At 45.1% G+C, this 18355-nt stretch overlaps 1 protein-coding gene across 8 annotated transcripts in view; it reads right to left on the bottom strand.

Moving 5' to 3' along the window:
- The window catches only part of CFLAR (CASP8 and FADD like apoptosis regulator), a 49173-nt gene extending 31909 nt beyond the window's left edge, over window positions 1-17264 (bottom strand). For 2 of the 8 annotated variants that reach the window (XM_017875901.1, XM_017875948.1), the window contains exons 1-3: window positions 16879-17264; window positions 4024-4438; window positions 959-1064 (exon numbers count right to left, since the gene is read on the bottom strand). In XM_017875901.1, coding sequence (XP_017731390.1) covers window positions 959-1064; window positions 4024-4388 — 471 coding nt within the window. In that variant the 5' untranslated portion in view covers window positions 4389-4438; window positions 16879-17264. The other 6 variants (XM_017875898.1, XM_017875895.1, XM_017875912.1 and 3 more) reach the window with 5 other exon arrangements.
- Between the last annotated feature and the right edge of the window lie 1091 nt (window positions 17265-18355).

The raw sequence follows: 18355 nt of genomic DNA on the forward strand, positions 1-18355 counted from the left end.
TTTTTTTTTTTGTATTTTTTAGTAGAGACGGGGTCTCACCGGGTTAGCCAGGATGGTCTCGATCTCCTGACCTTGTGATCCGCCCATCTTGGCCTCCCAAAGTGCTGGGATTACAGGCTTGAGCCACCGCGCCCGGCCTTCTTTTTTATCTTTTTTTTTTTGAGACAGAGTCTTGCTCTGTCACCCAGACTGGAGTGCAGCGGCGTGATCTTGGCTCACTGCAAGCTCTGCCTCCCGGGTTCATGCCATTCTCCTACCTCAGCTTCCCAAGTAGCTAGGACTACAGGCACCTGCCACCACACCCAGCTACTTTTTTTGTATTTTTAGTAGAGATAGGGTTTCACTGTGTTAGCCAGGTTGGTCTCGATCTCCTGACCTCGTGATCCACCCGCCTCGGCCTCCCAAAGTGCCAGGATTACAGGCGTGAGCCACCACCCCCGGCCTCCTGGTTTTCAACTCTAAATCTCTACTTTTACCATTTCCCAGATACATCAGTCACAAGAACCTCCCCCCACCCCACTCCTACATGCAGCCTAGACCCCACACTGACCTTGAGTCAGCTGAGGAGAAATAGATGGCAGTAGGAGAGCGATACCATAATGGACTAGCACCTCCTTCCTGTTTCCACCCAGCACAAGCAGATGGGATGTCCTCCCCACACCCCCGTCAAACCAGGGAGGGAAACACATATGAGCCAGGCCTATGAATTTTACAGAAATGAGGATAAAATCCAAGGATAAAAGAAACATCCAAGGCCACACCAGAAGATACTATTATCCTATTTCTTCAATTCATAAACCAATTCTCTTCCCATTCATGTTATTTAAAAACCACCTGAGATGTCTGACTCCCACTACAGTGGCAGCAGACTACCTGCTTCCCTCCCTTTGTATCAAAAATAGTAGCTCCCACTTCTGATAGGCTCTTGGGACCATGAACCAAAAAGAAGAAAACTCACCTTCTCCTTGTTTATCTTGCCTCGGCCCATGTAATCCTTCATGAGGAAAATTAATGAGGATACATCAGATTTATCCAAATCCTCACCAATCTCTGCCATCAGCACTCTGCAAACCAGAAAAGTTCATGTAGGTAATTCAGACACAAGTCCTGAGACAACTCCAAGTGCCCACACCTCCCCTATGCAACAATGGATTGAAAGACTAGTTCTTGCCCCTGTGTAAATGTGTCCCTCCCTCATAAAACAGCAAGCCTGGATCACCCCAGGAAGAGATCTTAAGGGAACTCAAAAAAGGGATCTTGTCCTTGTGCATTTAATAGGAGATGGTACCTCCTTTGCCAACTAACAGCTTCTGAAAACAACTCAGAGAACGGAAACTTCCCTAAAGAATCCCCTAGCTCCCCCAGAGGTTATAGTGAAATGACTTAAGAACCCAAATAACTAACATAAAAGACAGAAATAGAATTTGAAGGAGCCTTGTTGTCTCTGTTTAACAAGCTCTCAGGTGATGTTGATTCAAGGACCATATTTTGAATTGCAAGATGCTAAAGGAAAGAAACACCTGACATATCCCAGCCCACTTCTGAACTTAAAGGGTACAGGCATCTGGATCACGGGGATTCTGAACTTAGATGTCTTTGCCTAGAAACCCTCTCCTGACTCAGTGGTAGCTGGAGCTAACACTATATATATATATATAATTTTTTTTCCAGGAAATAGACTTTGAGAACCAACAACCACATTTTACTGGGGGCTCCTAAGGACAACTTGTGGTTAGTATTGTTAGCATGACATTGTCATCAAGCCCATTTTCCCAGTTAGCCTCTCAGATTCTCGAGGATGACAGATTTTTCATTTTGTGCTAGAGCTTACCAAAACACTTAGCACATGCCAATACACAATGAATAAATAAATCTAGCACTCCCCGTCTACTGGCCCCCTTCTCTTCCCAGAGGGCCTGAAGAATCTCCACTCATCATAGCAAGGAAATGGGAAATGGAGAGATTGCCCTAATTTACTCACTGAAACTCAGTTGGTACCTCCCAGAAAGTCTGAAGACTACTGACATTAAAACTGATGGCTGAATAGGTGGAAGATTAAAAAAAAATAATAATAACAACAACGATAATAATCCCTTGTATCTGTAGAGTGCTTCACAGTTTAAAAAGTACCTCACATAGTAAATTATTACAGCTGATGCTCATAACAACCTTATAAAGTCAGGTATTATTAGTTTTCGCTTTACAAGTAGGAAAACAAAGGCCCAACAAGGTTAGTGATTGGCCCAGGCTGCCTGGCCATAACTGATAGATCTGAGGCTTGAAACAGGTCTTCCAGCTACAGTGAGCTATGATCACGCCACTGCACTCCAGCCTGGGTGACAGAGCAAGACCCCGTCTCAAAAAAAAAAAAAAAAAAAAAAAACAGGCTTTCCAAGTTCAAATCTCATATACTTCCCAGAGCCCACACTGCTTTCAGCTCTTTTTAGTATAGTTCTTGATAATACATATCATCTCCAAATACACATTATCAACATAATAAAAGGCTGGTGGTCGAGAGAAAAAACACCAGCTGGGCACGGTGGCTCACGCCTATAATCCCAGCACTTTGAGAGGCCGAGGAGGGCAGATCACTTGAGGCTGGGAATTCAAGACCAGCCTGGCCAACATGGCAAAACCCTGTTTCTAGTAAAAATACAAAAATTAGCCAGACATAGTGGTGCATGCCTGTAATCTCAGCTACTCAGGAGTCTGAGGCGGGAGAACCCCTTGAACCCAGAGGCAGAGGTTACAGTGAGCCAAGATCGCACCACTGCACTCCAGCCTGGGCTACAGAGTGAGACTTTGTCTCAAAAAAAACACCAACTTAAGGTTACAAGTTATCTTCCTTTCCCCAGGAACTCAGTCTCTCAGTAGCTTCCATGCCCCTCTGAACCTCTAAAAGACATTAACATGTGAGCAGGAGGAAGGAGCAACCCAAAGCTTGTGGGAACTAAAGCAGACTCCAGTGGCCATTTCCTCTTTGGACTGAAGGGGTTTAAATGTGGTTAACTGAAAAGATTTTCAATTCGGGCTCTCCAACGTCTCCAAGGGCAGGAAGCACAGGAAGGGATCCCACCCTGATAAACTTCCTCAGCAGGGGTAGGGCTAACGGGGATTCAGAAGGGATGATGGAGTTTCTACAAAGGTAGGAAGATTACTGTCAGACTTGTTATTTCCTTTCTTTGTACCAGAAATTATCAAAGACTGACTTCACAGAAAATGAACTAGTAAACACCGCCACAGATCTCACACTGTCAGAGGCTGGCAAGAATGACTAGCTCTTAGTCATTCCTATCTTTCTTCATGTCTTGTCATTCTATCCTTCAGGCAAACACATACCATCTGTCCCTTCTACCTGCATATGATCCCAATTCCTTTGAGAAAGCATGTTTCAGCCAGGGGCAATGGCTCATGCCTATAATCCCAGCACTTTGGGAAGCCAAGACAGGTGGATCACTTGAGGTCAAGAGTTCAAGACCAGCCTGGCCAACATGGTGAAACCCCGTCTCTACTAAAAATACCAAAAAAAAAAAAAAATTAGCCAGGCATGGTGGCGCACGCCTGTAGTCCCAACTACCTGGAGGCTGAGGCTGAAGAATCGCTTGAACCCAGAAGGCAGAGGTTGCCGTGAGCCAAGATCACGCCACTGCACTCCAGCCTGGGCAACAGAGTGAGACTCTGTCAAAAGAGAAGAGAAGAGGAGAGAAAAGAAAGGAAGGAAGGGAGAGAGAGAGAGAGAGAGAGAAAGAGAGAGAGAGAGAAAGAAAGGAAGGAAGGAAGGAAGGAAGGAAGGAAGGAAGGAAGGAAGGAAGGAAGGAAGGAAGGAGAGAGAAAGAGAAAGAGAAAGTTTCAAGAATTTAAAGGGTTCACAGGAATGAAGTGACGTCATCTGGCAGTTGGATAAGTGGGCAGAGACAGTAAAGTGGCTGCACTTCTTATTATCCTCGTTTCTGCCATTCAGTAGAGTCTGAGACACTTCAATCCCTCCCACCTATCCAGCCTCAGGAAGAGTTGATGAATTACCTATAGTCCGAAACAAGGTGAGGGTTCCTGAGCAGGTGGGTCTCCACAGCTTTTCTGTCCATCTTCAAGATTCGTTTGAGCAGGTCAAATCGCCTCACTCTGTAGAGCAGTTCAGCCAAGTCCCCGACAGACAGCTTACCTCTTTCACGTAAAATATCCAGAAGGTCCCTGACATTAGGTGGAACCACATCTATAGCAACATCCCGGCACAAAAAGAGCAGCATCTCCTTCTCATCTGTGTCAAGTGCTTCTTCGACCTGATGGATGACCTCAGCAGACATCCTACTCTTAGAGAAGCTCACAAGGGTCTGCAGAAGTACAGCTCCGGGCCAGTCAACAGAAAGCCAGCAGGCAGTCAACTTCATTTCTGAGGGCTGACTTCATTTCTTTCAGAATCCTTTCCAGTGGGGGAGTTCTGTGGTTAAAAGGGAATTTTTCTGAAAATCTTATCAAGCTACCTTATGCCTAAGATTGAAAGTACGGGCTCTTTCTTTCTTGGTGGTCTCCCTGACCTAAGTAGATTAACTTTTATAGAAAGGGATCTATAGAAGTCTATAAAAAGGGATCCTTGGTAGACAGAGCCAAAATGTCAGACTAATCCAAAGCGACAGAGAAGAAAACCTACATTGTAAAGGAAATGAAACAACAGATGAAATCATCTCCTAGGAAACCCCACATTCTTTTTCAGAATTCATCAGAATGTAAAGCATGTTACAGGGAAAATTACAACTAAGGGGCTAATGACCTCAGTAGGAGGAATAAGGAAGAAGTATGTAGTAGGAGGAAGAGGGAAAAGCCCAATGACAGACAGCCTGACTAAACCAGGGAAACTTGCATCACAGGGTTAAATCTCCACTTCAATGACTCCACCCACGTGGCCTTGAACAAACAATGGGGAAAAGAAGTTTCTGTCCCTGTGCCACTCCTTTTTTCTAGTTGCTCTCCTACTTCAAAAGCCCCTCACTCACACCCGGAGGCAGAAACCTCTGCTGCCATCCTCCTAGACCCCAAGCCCTTTTCACAACTTCATCACGAATGCTCACAGAACCTGCCAGCAAGTTGTCAGGTTTGGATAACGTCTTCAGACCCTGAGCCCCACGGAGGTGCCAGAGGCCCTGACTCTCAATGCACTGCTACATGGCAGCAATTGCCATCAGTACTTCTGATGTTCTCAGTGGAACATCAGGAAGTTACAGAGGATCTGGGGAAAGATCTCACTCCAGGGATGGGGCTGGGTGGGAGGGGTAAGGAGCTCATGCAATGGGTGTGTTCTTAACTTCTTCCATTGAAACATCCTATTTTCCTGCAAAATTAAAGTTGCTAACCTATCTACTATAAGTTTCACAGCTAAAACTTAAATCACCTCCTGTGTTCTTCATCTGTTCCTATAAGACAGTATTTCAGGTTAAAACCAAATTTATTAACAAAAAATAAGTGGAAACACAACCCAACTCTAAATTGCCAATGGTTGCTTTATATTTGTGTTCAAGTATATTTATATATTTATCTAGCTGTATTTAGTGAAAGAAGCACTGAATCCATTTATTTATTTACATACAATATCAGTCCACAAAAGATTTGAGCTATCTTAAATAAAAGCACATAAATAGAAAATTTTATATGAGAACAAGGAGAAAAAAATATGTTAGAAATTTGAAATGGGCGTGCCCATTCATCCAAACTTCACTTAATATGATTATTTGTAAATAACTGGAGAAATTAAATTTGCTAAGTTAAATTTACTAAAATAAATTTGCTCAATGAAAGTGGAAAAATTGGCACTCAGAAAGATAAATACAAATTTTATGTGCTCTGGAAAGCCCAAATCTATACTCCACTCACAGGCCAACAGTGCTTTAATCTCTAATTCTCTATTTTTTCACAGTCATCTAACTTTTGTAATTCATAAATATCAACAATATAACAATGCCACCAAGAGTTAACAAATTAGATGATCATTTTAAAAAATGTGATCTGCTCAGTTTGTTTCTTCCAACCATCACACCCAGTCACGCACACTCAGCAAGAGCACTGGCATACTGTCTTCCCTCTGTGCTCATGGGGGCAGAGTTTGGCAGCAAAATCTAGATTACTCAGTGGTAGCATCTGGCACACTGAAAGAAAATATCAAAAGGAAACTACAGATCCCGTGTGGAGCCAGCCCACTCAGATGCAGCAAAATATCAGCATGTGTGTACGCTGGAGGCAGTTCACTGTGGCTAGAGGTGCTGGGCACTTGAGAAAGGAGAGCATACTAGGGAGAGGTAGGGCTGGGGTCCGAATAATCACCACTTTGTTGCGGTTTCTTTTAAGCCCAAGCCAAGAAACTAACATAAAAATTACTCTTAGACTAGGGAAGCTCATAAGGTCTTCAGTTTTTTGTAGAGACAGGGTCCCACTGTGTTGCTCAGGCTGGTCTCAAACGCCTGGGCTCAAGTGATTCTCCTGCCTCAACCTTCCAAAATGCTGAGACTACAGGTGTGAGCCACCACACCCAGATGAGTGAGTTCTTTAGAGCCCAGTAAAAGGACTTGTGCCCATCAGTTACCAGCTCCACCCAGCCTGAGCTGCCGGACTCAGTGTCCCATTCACTTCTTCTGAAGACTCACTTGCCTTCACCTTACTCAGATGAAGGGCAAAAGGAATATCCAAGCCCAATTATTTTTCTTCCCTGCTTTCAAATACCCAATCCTCCTAACTGATCAAGATTCCATTAGTTTCACTTCTCCCTGCAGTGTTTTCAGCAGTTCACTTTCCCCAGTCAGACAAAATTGGCAACTGTGTGTGTTTTCTAGAATTTTAAAGGAATTCCCCTTAACTCCCCTCGCAGGCATATTCTAATTTAATGACTATATCTCCCCTTCTTTTCCACACCCACACCCTGGGACAAACTGTCCCCGACCTTCACAACAAGAGCAAACAAAACCTGAGATCAATTTCTGTTTCATTTCTCTTGCAGAAGTCATGAGACTATCGCCAATTATTATTCAAAACGCCAACAAAGCTTAGGCAAGTCAGAGTTATCTTTCACACACTAGCTAACAGGAGCATCCGGTTCTGGAAACAGAAATACTCCAGGCATTTTATATAGCAATTACACTTAATACTGGAACCAACAAAACTGCTAAGAGGACTGGAGGAAGGGGCTCTGGGGTGGGATTCTAACAAAGACTCCTGGGGCTGCTGGAACAACCTTGCCTCAGCCAGGGAAGTGAGGATCAGGAGGCTGCCACTAGAACTGAGCTCAAAGACCCTCTGACAGTGGAGACCCAGAGATCAGAGGGCGCATGCTACAAACTCTGGCCAGCATTTTCAACTATCTCGCCTTTTTCCCTCCTGCCTGCCAGCCCTGCAGCATCTAGGGTGACCGAGTCCCAGGAAACCCCTCAGTCCCAGGCAAACAGGGATGGTTGATCACTCCAGCACTCCTGCCTTAATGAGTAAGCCTCTAACACTCCTACAACTCGAGTAGCAAGTAGTTCCGAAGGAAGGGAGAAGAGATAACACAATCTGAAAACTACTTACCACCACACCCTGCTGGTTTCCTGAGCCGGGCCCTATGGCTGCTCAACAGTTTCATTTACAAGACGACTCTGGTCAGTTCCTTTCCCACACCCTTCAAGGAGTGCTCCAACTTGCACCACTCTCTTCCATCCCAACACCACCTCCAATGCCATTTCTCATCCATGTATCAGGCACAAAGTCCTGCCACCTTCTACCTTTCCACTGCCCCAGCCGGTCCCTGCTGTCCCTCTGCTTGCCTAGGGCTAAGCCTCCCTGTGTGCCCTCCTGTCTCTACTAAGTCCCTATGTCTACTCTCATCATCCTCTCTCTACCTCCAAAGACGGCTCCTCCCAGCTCGTAAACATGTGCAAGTCTCTTCCATCTTAAAAAATAAAGCCAAAACCCTCAAAAAAGCCTGAGGGTCCCCTAGACCGACCATCCTTTCACTTTATTCCCTTTCACATAAAGCTGGGACCTCGTGAAGGAACAGTCTGTACTCAGTGCTTCAGTTTCTTCAACCACAATTCACTCCTCAACAGGCCTCCACCTGGATCGCCTCAACCCACCATCTCCTCTACACAGCCACATTCAGTCCTGAGCCATACTGGAATATCAGGCAAAAGGGACAATCAGCAATACTGATGCTGTCTTTATTTAAATTTTTGGTATTTTGTTCATCATAGATTTTTGGCATTTATGTCTGTTTTTTAAAAGATTGCATTAAAATATTATCTATGTTGATGACTGACTTTTGAGCACCCCTTACATGTTGTCCTGAAGCGAGTGCCTTGTTTGCCCCTACTAATATCCCAGCCCTGATGACACAGCTCTTGTTGAGGCCCTAGTGACCTCCTGGCTGCCACATCCAAAAACTTGGAAGTCCTCTTTCAACTGACTGCTCAACTCCAGCTGACACTGCTAATTGATCCCTCCTTGAAACTCTTCTCCCTTGGCTGAGCTCACACCACTATATTCTACACAGACCCTTCTCTAACTTTCTCCTACTCTTCAGCATACTCTTTCTGCACCTGTCCCTTAAGTGCTGGTGCCTACCATCCATCTCTCATCCAAACTCATTCCCCTAGTCATTATGTTCCCCTGCTTCCGACCTTACCCTCTCCAAATCTACCTTCCATCTAAGTGAACTTTCTAAAGTTCATGCCTGAACTGGCCAGGAACAGGGGCTCACACCTGTAATCCCAGCACTTTGAGAGGCCAAGGCAGGCGGATCACTTGAGGCCAGGAGTTCAAGACCAGCCTGGCCAACATGGCAAAACCCTGTCTCTACTAAAAATACAAAAACTAGCTGGTCATGGTGCTGCATGCCTGTAATCCCAGCTACTCGGGTGGCTGAGGCACAAGAATCTCTTCGGCCTGGGAGGTGGAGGTTGACAGTGAGCTGAGATGGTGCCACTGCACTCCAGCCTGGGCAACAAGAGTGAAACTCTGTCTCAAAAAATACAAAACAAAACAAAACACCTCTATTGAAGCACTTAACACACTTCCCTGGTACCCACATTAGCCCTAACCAGGTGTCAGCAAATGCAGTTTAGTGTAGTCAGGCTTCTCAACCTTTCTCACAGAACACCAACGCTACCTCCATCAAAGGCACATATTGTTCCCTGTAATCAGTAGCAAAGCATGCAGCAGGACCAGCTAAGCCATCCAAAGACATATTTAACATTTCCTTCTTTCTACTGCTTCTCTATGTGAAGCAAGGTCATCGTATGGCATGAAAGCAATGTCATGTCCAATGAGCTATGGCGTGAATGCAAATGTAATTTCTAAGCAACCCCACAAATTGGGCGGCAATGGAGAAACCTGTCTTGCCAGCTGCAGAAAGCACCATGCAAACCTGAACTTTCAGGTGTCTGGGAAGCCCCAGTGGAGATGTAAACGTGAAACAAAGTGTCATCCAGAAATTTCTAAAAGGAGAAGAGGTTGCACAATTCTGGGTAAAGTAGAATGTGGCCATCTCACAGAAGTTTTGTGCATTCATCCTGAACATAACAAAATTCACCTTCCTACTCTATTGGTGTGCAGAACAACAGATGATCCCAATTATAAAATGACATAAAATTAGAAGTTATATTTTATAAAATTCTTTGATGAGGCTGCTATGGTTTGAATGTGTCCCCTCCAAAGTTCAGGTGTTGCCAATACGATAGGATTAAGAGGTGGGGCCTTTAAGAGGTGATCATTCCCTGGAGGTGCCTCCCTCCTGAATGGGATTAGATGACCTTATAAAGGGGGTTGATAAAGGGAGTTTCTTTTTTTTTTTGCCCTCCCACCTTTTGCCATGTTAAGACACAGCATTCCTCCCCTCTGCAGAATGCAGTGTTCAAGGCACCAGATTGGAAGCGGGGAGCAGCCCTCACCAGATGCCAGCACCTTGATCTTGGACTTCCCAGCCTCCAGACTGTGAGAAATAAATTTCTGTTTTTATAAATTACCCTGGTTGTGGGTATTTTGTTACAGCAGCACACAACAGACTAAGACAGAACAGACTTTTCATGACTCTCAGGGAAGCTCCCACAAATTCCAACCAGACAGTATCTCCAATAACTTCCTTGGTTCCTAACAGTTACATGTAGGCTGCAGAAAACAAGAATGAATCAGAAATGAGAAAGCATCTAGATCAAAAGATCATAAATCATCATCTAATTGGATATAGAAACATGGGGAAAAGTCACCAGGAGCAAGGGAGGTAAATCAGTTGATGTAGTGCCCTTAACTAAATTTAAATTTTCACTTCGGCAGGTATATTTGTTCAGCTTACACAACAGATTGCCCACTGTAACTAAATGTCCAAGAGTGGCCCTGCAGGAGATAGCTCTGTTCAAAATCAGAAATTGTGCATCACACTAGGGACAAACTTCTGATACATAGCTCAAGCACTAAGAGTATCATCCCCACTTCAGCCCAACCCATAATCTAACTCCAAACCAACAAATATCTCAATGGTCCCCGGACAGTATTTTTCTGTCCCAGCAACTTCACTCAAGCATTTGCCTCCATTTGGAAAGCCCCTTCCCTCCTCTCAGTCTGTGCCTGAAATTATATCTTATCTTTCAAGATAGCTCTTCCATAAACTTGTCTTGATCCCCAAATCAAGTCATCTCTTCCTGCTTTATAGCACTGTTTGTGTTCTCTTCCAGCATTTTATCTTATTCTATCCTGTGTGAGACTCAGTTGAGTACTGTCATATGTGGAGGTCCTTGGGGATAGATAGGCATTTACTCATATTCATTAGACTGTGGTAAACAATGGCCAGGGCTGCCAAGCTCAGCCGTCTTGGGTCTTGAACAGACTGGTCATCATTGGACCATTGCAGCCCATGTGTAATGCTTACTCATCCCTTCATAACATACAATGAAGCAAGATGGAGCTGGTGGTGTCGTTAAGATACCATACTTGGAATCCAGTTGTTGGATCCAGAAGAGTGAGCTTGTGAAAGGAAGCTTTTGCAACTACATGCGTTAACAATGCTATTGCTTTAGAGTGACTTGCAATGTAATTCTAAGAGGATGGGTAAGTCCCCATGCAAAACTTCCTGGACGCTGGCAGGACCTCATTGTGAGTGGGGAGAATACAATGTATCCAACCAAGGGGATGTTTGGAACTCATCATCAATCTATTACCAGGCTTCAATTTATTTGACAGAGAAAAATGAACAACAGGTCAAGCTGCCTGAGTTTAAGCAAGATGTCAGATTTTAATGCTTCGGCAAAGACTGAGTTCAGAGACCAGGTTTCAACTTCAGGTAGTATGAAGAAGACCTATGGCTTAGCCTCACTTCTTTTTAGGTATCTAAACCATCTGATGTCACCTTTAGAGGAACTGGATGTCTAATTTCATGCAACAGCAGTCAGGAAAACAGGCATTCCTTCTCCTCAAGGTTTTGATCAAAGGAATAAAAAGTGGCTCAAGAAACAAGCCCATCTATTCAAGAGAATAGCATACTATCAATTATGCTACATTACTGCAATAAAATATTTAGGAGACATTCTCTTAAGTTAATCTAGACAAGATTGGCTTAAATTAAATTTCAACTTGGCAGGTATATTTGCTCAGTTTACACAACAGATTCTCCATTGTAACTAAAGGGCCAAACTTGGCCCTTTGGGAGATAGCTGTTCAAAGTCAGAAATTGTACATAATACTATGGATATAAAGTTCTTAAAAATACTTTTATATAGCATTCATTTTCTATAAAAGCACTACCTGCTTTTTGCTCTGAGAAAATCTGGAAAATAGAGAAAAGTAGAGAAGAAAATAAAAATTCCCCACTTGCTTCAGTCTCATCACCATCCCTGGTACCTACTCATCCGTTCCCCTAGTTTCTCATCTCTTGCCTGGTTCCTTGTTCTAGGTTCCTTGACATTCCTGGTGACTACCCAGGTTAAAGGATAGACTCATTCTACATTTAGGCTGAATGATAGCCAGCACGTTTACAGAAAGCCTAGGCAGACAGCAACTGATATAGTGTCTCCTCTGGGGGTATAGCTTTGTGCTATATACAACTTGCCTGTGCTACCACATATTTTATTAACAGCTCCATCACAGAGCACAACCTTATAATTACTTACCAGATTAAAATAATCCAGCCTTATGATTATTTGCCAGATTAAAATAATCCAGCCATGGCTTAGAATAGAAGTCAAGTCAAGTATAAAATCTGAACTATGGGGTTTCAATAGCATAACATGGCCAAGGTTTTGAGCGAAACTTTTGCGCTGCTTCTATGTTTTCCAATCAGAAAGGGAGCTCCAGATAGCAGAGAGAGATCTACGCGCTCCCATTCCTTAGCCCCAGCAGGTGCTCAGTAAATGGTGAAGGAGTTACTTTTTTCATTTAACTCTTGATTCCAAGTTGTGGTTATTGTTGCAGGGAATTTGGTTTACTCACCAGATAGTATTCAAGCAAGAGACTGTCAGGTACCTACTCTTTTAAACAATCTCATTGACTTTGAAAACTACTTTTGAAAGCTCCAAGTAAAAACAAACAAAAAACACAGATATATAAGCCAAAGGGAAGATACAAAGGAAGTTCAAGGAGAAAACTCAAGAATTTCACAAGTAGGAAAGGTAGCTTTGGTTCCCATTTCTAAAGTCACATGACTAAAGAAACTCATTACCCTGGGAAACATTTTAAACCTTGGAGTAAGTAACTATGAGAGGATTTTCCAATTACATTTTTTAAAGTATATAAATATACATATAAATGATTCACTTCTTCAAATGAAGAGCTCACTGCAGAAGATACAAATTATCTTGAGTATGCAGATGAAAGTGGTATCAAGTGGTGTATAGCTTCTCTCTTTCATAACAAGTACTAAATCAACAAAGATGGCAACCCAGTATCGAGAATAAGAGAAAAATAATGTAGAAGATGTTTATCTATTTGGGCCAAAAACCTAAATCACCAAAAAAAGAAAGTGGCTAGAAGTGGAGACCATCAAAGGAACATAAATACAGAACAAGTGTAGAAAAGCAAGCAATTTTCGAAGGAGAATCACTTGAACCCAGGAGGCAGAGGCTGCAACGAACAGAGATAGCACCACTGCACTCCAGCCTGGGTGACAGAGTGAGACTCTGTATCAAAAAAAAAAAAAAAAAAAAAAGCAGCTGGGTGTGGTGGCGCGCACCTGTAGTTCCAGCTGCTCCAGAGGCTGATGTGAGATGATTGCTTGTGCCCCGAGTTAGAGGCTGAAGTGAGCTATGATCACCACTGCACTCCAGCCCGAGCAACAAGCAAGATCTCACCTCAAAAAAAAAAAAAAAAAAAGGAAGGCCCCACCTTGAATCTTTTTTAAAAAAAAGCAGGTTGTAAATAAACACAATTTTAAAAAATGAAATACTTTGCAAACTAGAAAACAAAAACATTATGAGTGTTTTTTTAAAAAAATATGTAAAAGACTGTATCTGAGAGCACGAATGTGGGGGGAAAAACATTACACTGAAACCTTTGGTTATCTCTAGGGAATGAACCCCTGGGGGTTTTCTCTATTTACTTTGCATATTTTAACCCAGGTAATTGTAATACAATTTGACTGAAGAGTGTCTGAAGAAAATACATTACAGTACAGAATGTTAGGTACAATCCTGAAGCAAGTGCAAAGACAGCCGCTGAGCATATGAAAGTACAGAGAAAGGGCACCAGGGTGGGGTGTCAAGTCTTCTGAGGGGAGATGACAGGAGGAGAGTATAACGGAGATACAGGGCATTCCAATAATGATAGTGCTTTTCACCTCACCGATCTATAGTAAGAAAGAACAATTGGGTTCTGCAAGTTACCTGGGCATACTAAAAGAAAATACAAAACAAACAAACAAATAAACAAAAAGAACCCATGGTGTCATAACTGCCCCACCATGGCCCACAGGCTTCCCCCAGGCAGTCTGTCAGTGGATCTTGTCTAAACTACCTTGACTCGAAATTACCTGTGTAGGTAACTGCTGAGTCTTCCTCAACCATATTGTGAGGTTATGGGGACAAGAACCAAGTTTAGATCCATTTCTATGTCCTCGGCACCCAGAACTCTACCTGGCCCAAAGAAGCTCAATAAATGTTGGTAGGATTATACTGAATTAAAGGCAAGGAGGCACTGGAGTCCATAAACACGAGTTTAATTAGTCCCTGGGGCTCTACAGGGAAGAAATAATCAGACTTCAAGGGTGCCCCATTCCCCAGAGTCCATTCCTGGTATTTGAAAGAGCAACATGCCTCAGAGTGTTGTGAGTCCACTGGAGGCTCAAAGAAGAGACCTAGGGCCAAAAGCGAGGACTCAATTCTTTTCTGCCAGTATGGGGGACAGTGCCCCAACGTCCCAGGAGCCCAGGGCGACACCAGCCCAGGGGCGGGGATCGGGCAGGATTCTCGATCTACTCACGCCCGGGCAGCCGTCGGCTCTTCCCACTGGATCTCCGCCGGGACCAACTCCCACCCTCGCCGGACAAGCTCAGACCTGCTGCTCCGCAAAAGCAGAACTGGAAATGCTCCAGATGGGACGAGGAACAAGGACAGAAAGTCAAATACATCAACAGGTGGCTTCGCCGGAGGGCGTCCGAAAACCTCTGCCTACTGAACCGCTTCACGCCTAATCCCCGCCGCCCACCGGCTGAAATGTTACCACACAAGACATAAATTCTCGAATCCTGTGTGCGGAATTTCCCGCCCCCTCGCAGTTGAAACTTGCACAGGGCCACTCGCGTGTCTCTGGGAGGTAAAATTCTCCATGCGTGGTCAAAGGGCGTATGCATAGCTCAGTACAGTTACGTGCGGCCCCACCAGGACTGAGTGGGGACCGCCGCTGCGCCCCCACCACCTACTAGGAGCTGCGGTAGGACCTCCGATGCCCCAGGGGCCTAGGCAATTTCCGCTTCAGCTTCCTGGAGGCCCCCAGCCCAAAGCTCAAAAAAACTGCACCTTATCCCGCCCACCCCGGGTCATGCAAGACTTTCGGGGGGAGGGGGAAACCCAGCGACCCTGCAAATGGCTTCACCTTGGAAACCGGTACAAGGAAGCAAGCAAGTACAAGGAAGCAAGTAACCGGTATAAGGAAGCAAGTAAGGAGGTCAAATGTCAGTTACAAACAGAAACGTAAAACATAAAGTCGCTAGAGAAAGCCATTTTAACGAGGACATTTGACCCAAAAGCTGTAAGTAAAACAAGTATTAACAAAACAAGAAAATGTATGTAAAGCAAACATTTACAAACATTAAATGTATGTAAAGCAAACAGTAAACATTCAAAACTTCCTTTCGACCCAGTCTTTTTTGTTTATATCTTGGAGTTGGGCCGGGCGCGGTGGCTCACGCCTGTAATCCTAGCACTTTGGGAGGCTAAGGCGGGCGGATCACCTGAGGTCGGGAGTTCGAGACCAGCCTGATCAACATGGAGAAACCCCGTCTCTACTAAAAATACAAAATTAGCCGGGCATGGTGGTGCATCCCTGTAATCTCAGCAACTTGAGAGGCTGAGGCAGGAGAATCGCTTGAACCCGAGAGGCAGAGGTTGCGGTGAGCAGAGATCCGTGCCATTGCACTCCAGCCTGGGCAACAACAGTGAAACTCTGTCCAAAAAAAAAAAAAAAAAAAAGATCTTGGAGCTCGAGCCAGGTTTTTTGTTAAACAAAACTTTTGTAAGGTTATTTAGGGGAATCACCAACCCGAAAAGGGCCAAAAACTCCGTTCCTCTTATCTGAAATCTCTCTCTAAAGCAGGTCAAACTTTCCAGAGCCCGCTCTTAGTTCTAGATTATTGCAGTTTGTTGATACTAAAAAAGCTTTACTTATGCTATATGCTAACCCCCTACTGGTTTCACCCTTCTTTGCTTAAGAACAAATTTCAAATGTCAACCAATTAAAACATTCGCAAGACCTCTGGCGTCCTTGATTTTACTTCCTACTCCGTGGAGCCAAAAACTGATTATGAATTTCAGTGGCCTTTGTTCTACTGCGTGCCACTGTTAATATTAAAAGAACATGGCCTTCTGTCCAAATCCGGACACTCTCAAGTAAGAACATCTTGAAGTCATTTTACATTTCCCAGTCCTTTTGAAGCGGTGGAAAAATAGCAGAAACAGGTTCATTTTAAAAGGCTCTAAAAACGTTTCTTCAGTCAGGCATTCCCAGCTTTTCCAAGGCAAGCTTTCCTTGCACTTGGGCAAAATAGATATTAAACTGCTCTGGAAAATAACAGCCCTGACCAGGCTATTGTTAAATTCCCTACAGGGCGGCGGCTCCCACTGAGTGAGGTCGAACGCACACACAACTGTTGGGAAAGTCCACGTTCCCAACAACTTTCGAAAGGAAAAATGCCAGATCTTCTCAATAGTTCACTCCAAGAATTGAACTCTCAAGATCATTTTAAGCAAAGTTTACACGACGCTGAGGACCCGCCACTGAAGCTCGCGGGTGGGCCTCTGCGGCTGCGGCTGCGGCTGCAGAGGGCGGCTAGAGTTAGCCAAGGGTTACTTCCGGTCTCTCAGGTCCATCGGGGTGAAGCTTGGACCGCAGTGGCCCAGGTCGCCCCTTTCTGGGAATCCGGGGCGGAGTTGCCGGTAGAAGGGGTTCGGGGGTTCGGAGTGGGGCGGAAGCGGAAGCGGGGGCATTCCGCTCAGCCCGCGGTAAACAACCGAGATAAGAAATCTACAAAACTGAGTCAGGTTCCAGAAGCGCCCCCGCCATCCCCTGGCCACTGCCGGCCACCTGCAGTTTCCCGGAGCAGAGGGCTGTGAGGAGCGGCAGGCGCAGGGCCTGCTGCAACGCCGATTCAGGGCCGGGCGTCGGGGCTCGGGGTCTGGGACAGCTCCCGCGCCGCCGGCGGGGGCTAGAGCGTGGGGCACGTACCGTCCTGTCGCGGCCGGACTCTCCTGCCGCTGACACCTCAGCCTTAGCTCCCCTAGACGCCCGGAAGGCGCACGCAAGATGGAGGCAAAGAAACCGAAAGCCTGGAAGCGGACTTGGTGCTGGGCGATGGCTGTTCGCCGCGCTTCTCTCCCACACCCCCTCCCGTGGTCTTTGGATAGCCCTGGGCTTTGCCTCAGCCGTCACTGGACAAAAGTCCAATAGCCGGCACTCACTGTGTTAGGCCGAGTCCCCATCCCTAGTTCCGGGAGTCCCTTTTAGTTGAGACTCGTCGGTGAGGCTGCCAGCTCGCTGTTTCCTGCTTTGGCTTGTGTGACTGAGTATGCAGTAACCGAGGGTGGATGTCGACACAAGTTCCACGCGTTAGGAGTAAGCACTGCGAGGTGGTTTGTTTTTTTTTTTGTTTTTTTTTTTGTTTTTTTTTTTTTTTTTTTTTTTTTTTTTTTTTTTTTTTTTTTTTTTTTTTTGAGACGGAGTCTCGCTCTGTGGCCCAGGCTGGAGTGCAATGGCGCAATTTCAGCTCACCGCAACATCCGCCTCCCTAGTTAAAGCGATTCTCTTGCCTCAACCCCCCGTGTAGCTGGAACTATAGGCGCGCATCACCACACCCGGCTACCCGGCTAATTTTTGTGTTTATTAGAGACGGGGGTTTCACTGTTGGCCAGGATGGTCTCGAACTCCTGACTTTGTGATCCGCCCGCCTCGGCCTGCGAAAGTGCTGGGATTGCAGGCGTGAGCCACCGCGCCCGGTACGAGTGTTTATGATTTGATGTCTGGGAGTCATAGCAAACGTGAACGCACTTTGTGGTTTTTTTGTGTGTATGTTTTTGTTTTTTGTTTTCCTTCTTGAGACAGGGTCTCGCGCTGTCGCCGAGGCTAGAAGGCAGTGGCGCCATCACTGCAGCCTGGACTTCCCGCGCCCAAGCCATCCAACCCCCTCAGCCACCCGAGTAGCTGGGACCACAGGCGCAGGCCATCATGCCCGACTAATTTTAGGGTTTCACCATGTTGGCCAGGCTGGTCTCCAACTCCTGGCCTCAAGTGATCCTCGCCCGCCTCGGCCTCCCAAAGTGCTGGGGTTACAGGCGTCAGTCTCCGTGCCCCGCTAAGTTTTTATTTATTCCTATTAACTACTTTATTGTGATTCTTAAAAAGCTTTAACTTTCCTTGAAATAATTTTAAACTCACAGGAAAGGTGAAGAATAATACCAAGAGAGACTAACTGCAGGACGGCATGAAGAGCTCAGGATTCACCCCTAGTGAAACTGAAAATTATTTAAAACAACAAACAACCATTAACTATTTTAAGCCTCTGAAATGGTCCTAAGGGCAAACAGCAAATAAAGAAACATGTGTTCCAAAAAATCTATAAAAACTCTTGCATCAGAATGTAAGAGTTTGTGGTATTTAAACCAAACCTCTCCCTTTGTTCAGCAAGACAGACTCCACTCCAGACCGC

This window comes from Rhinopithecus bieti, unplaced genomic scaffold, assembly GCF_001698545.2.
Source record: "Rhinopithecus bieti isolate Rb0 unplaced genomic scaffold, ASM169854v2 scaffold_980, whole genome shotgun sequence".
Taxonomy (NCBI): Eukaryota; Metazoa; Chordata; class Mammalia; order Primates; family Cercopithecidae; genus Rhinopithecus; species Rhinopithecus bieti.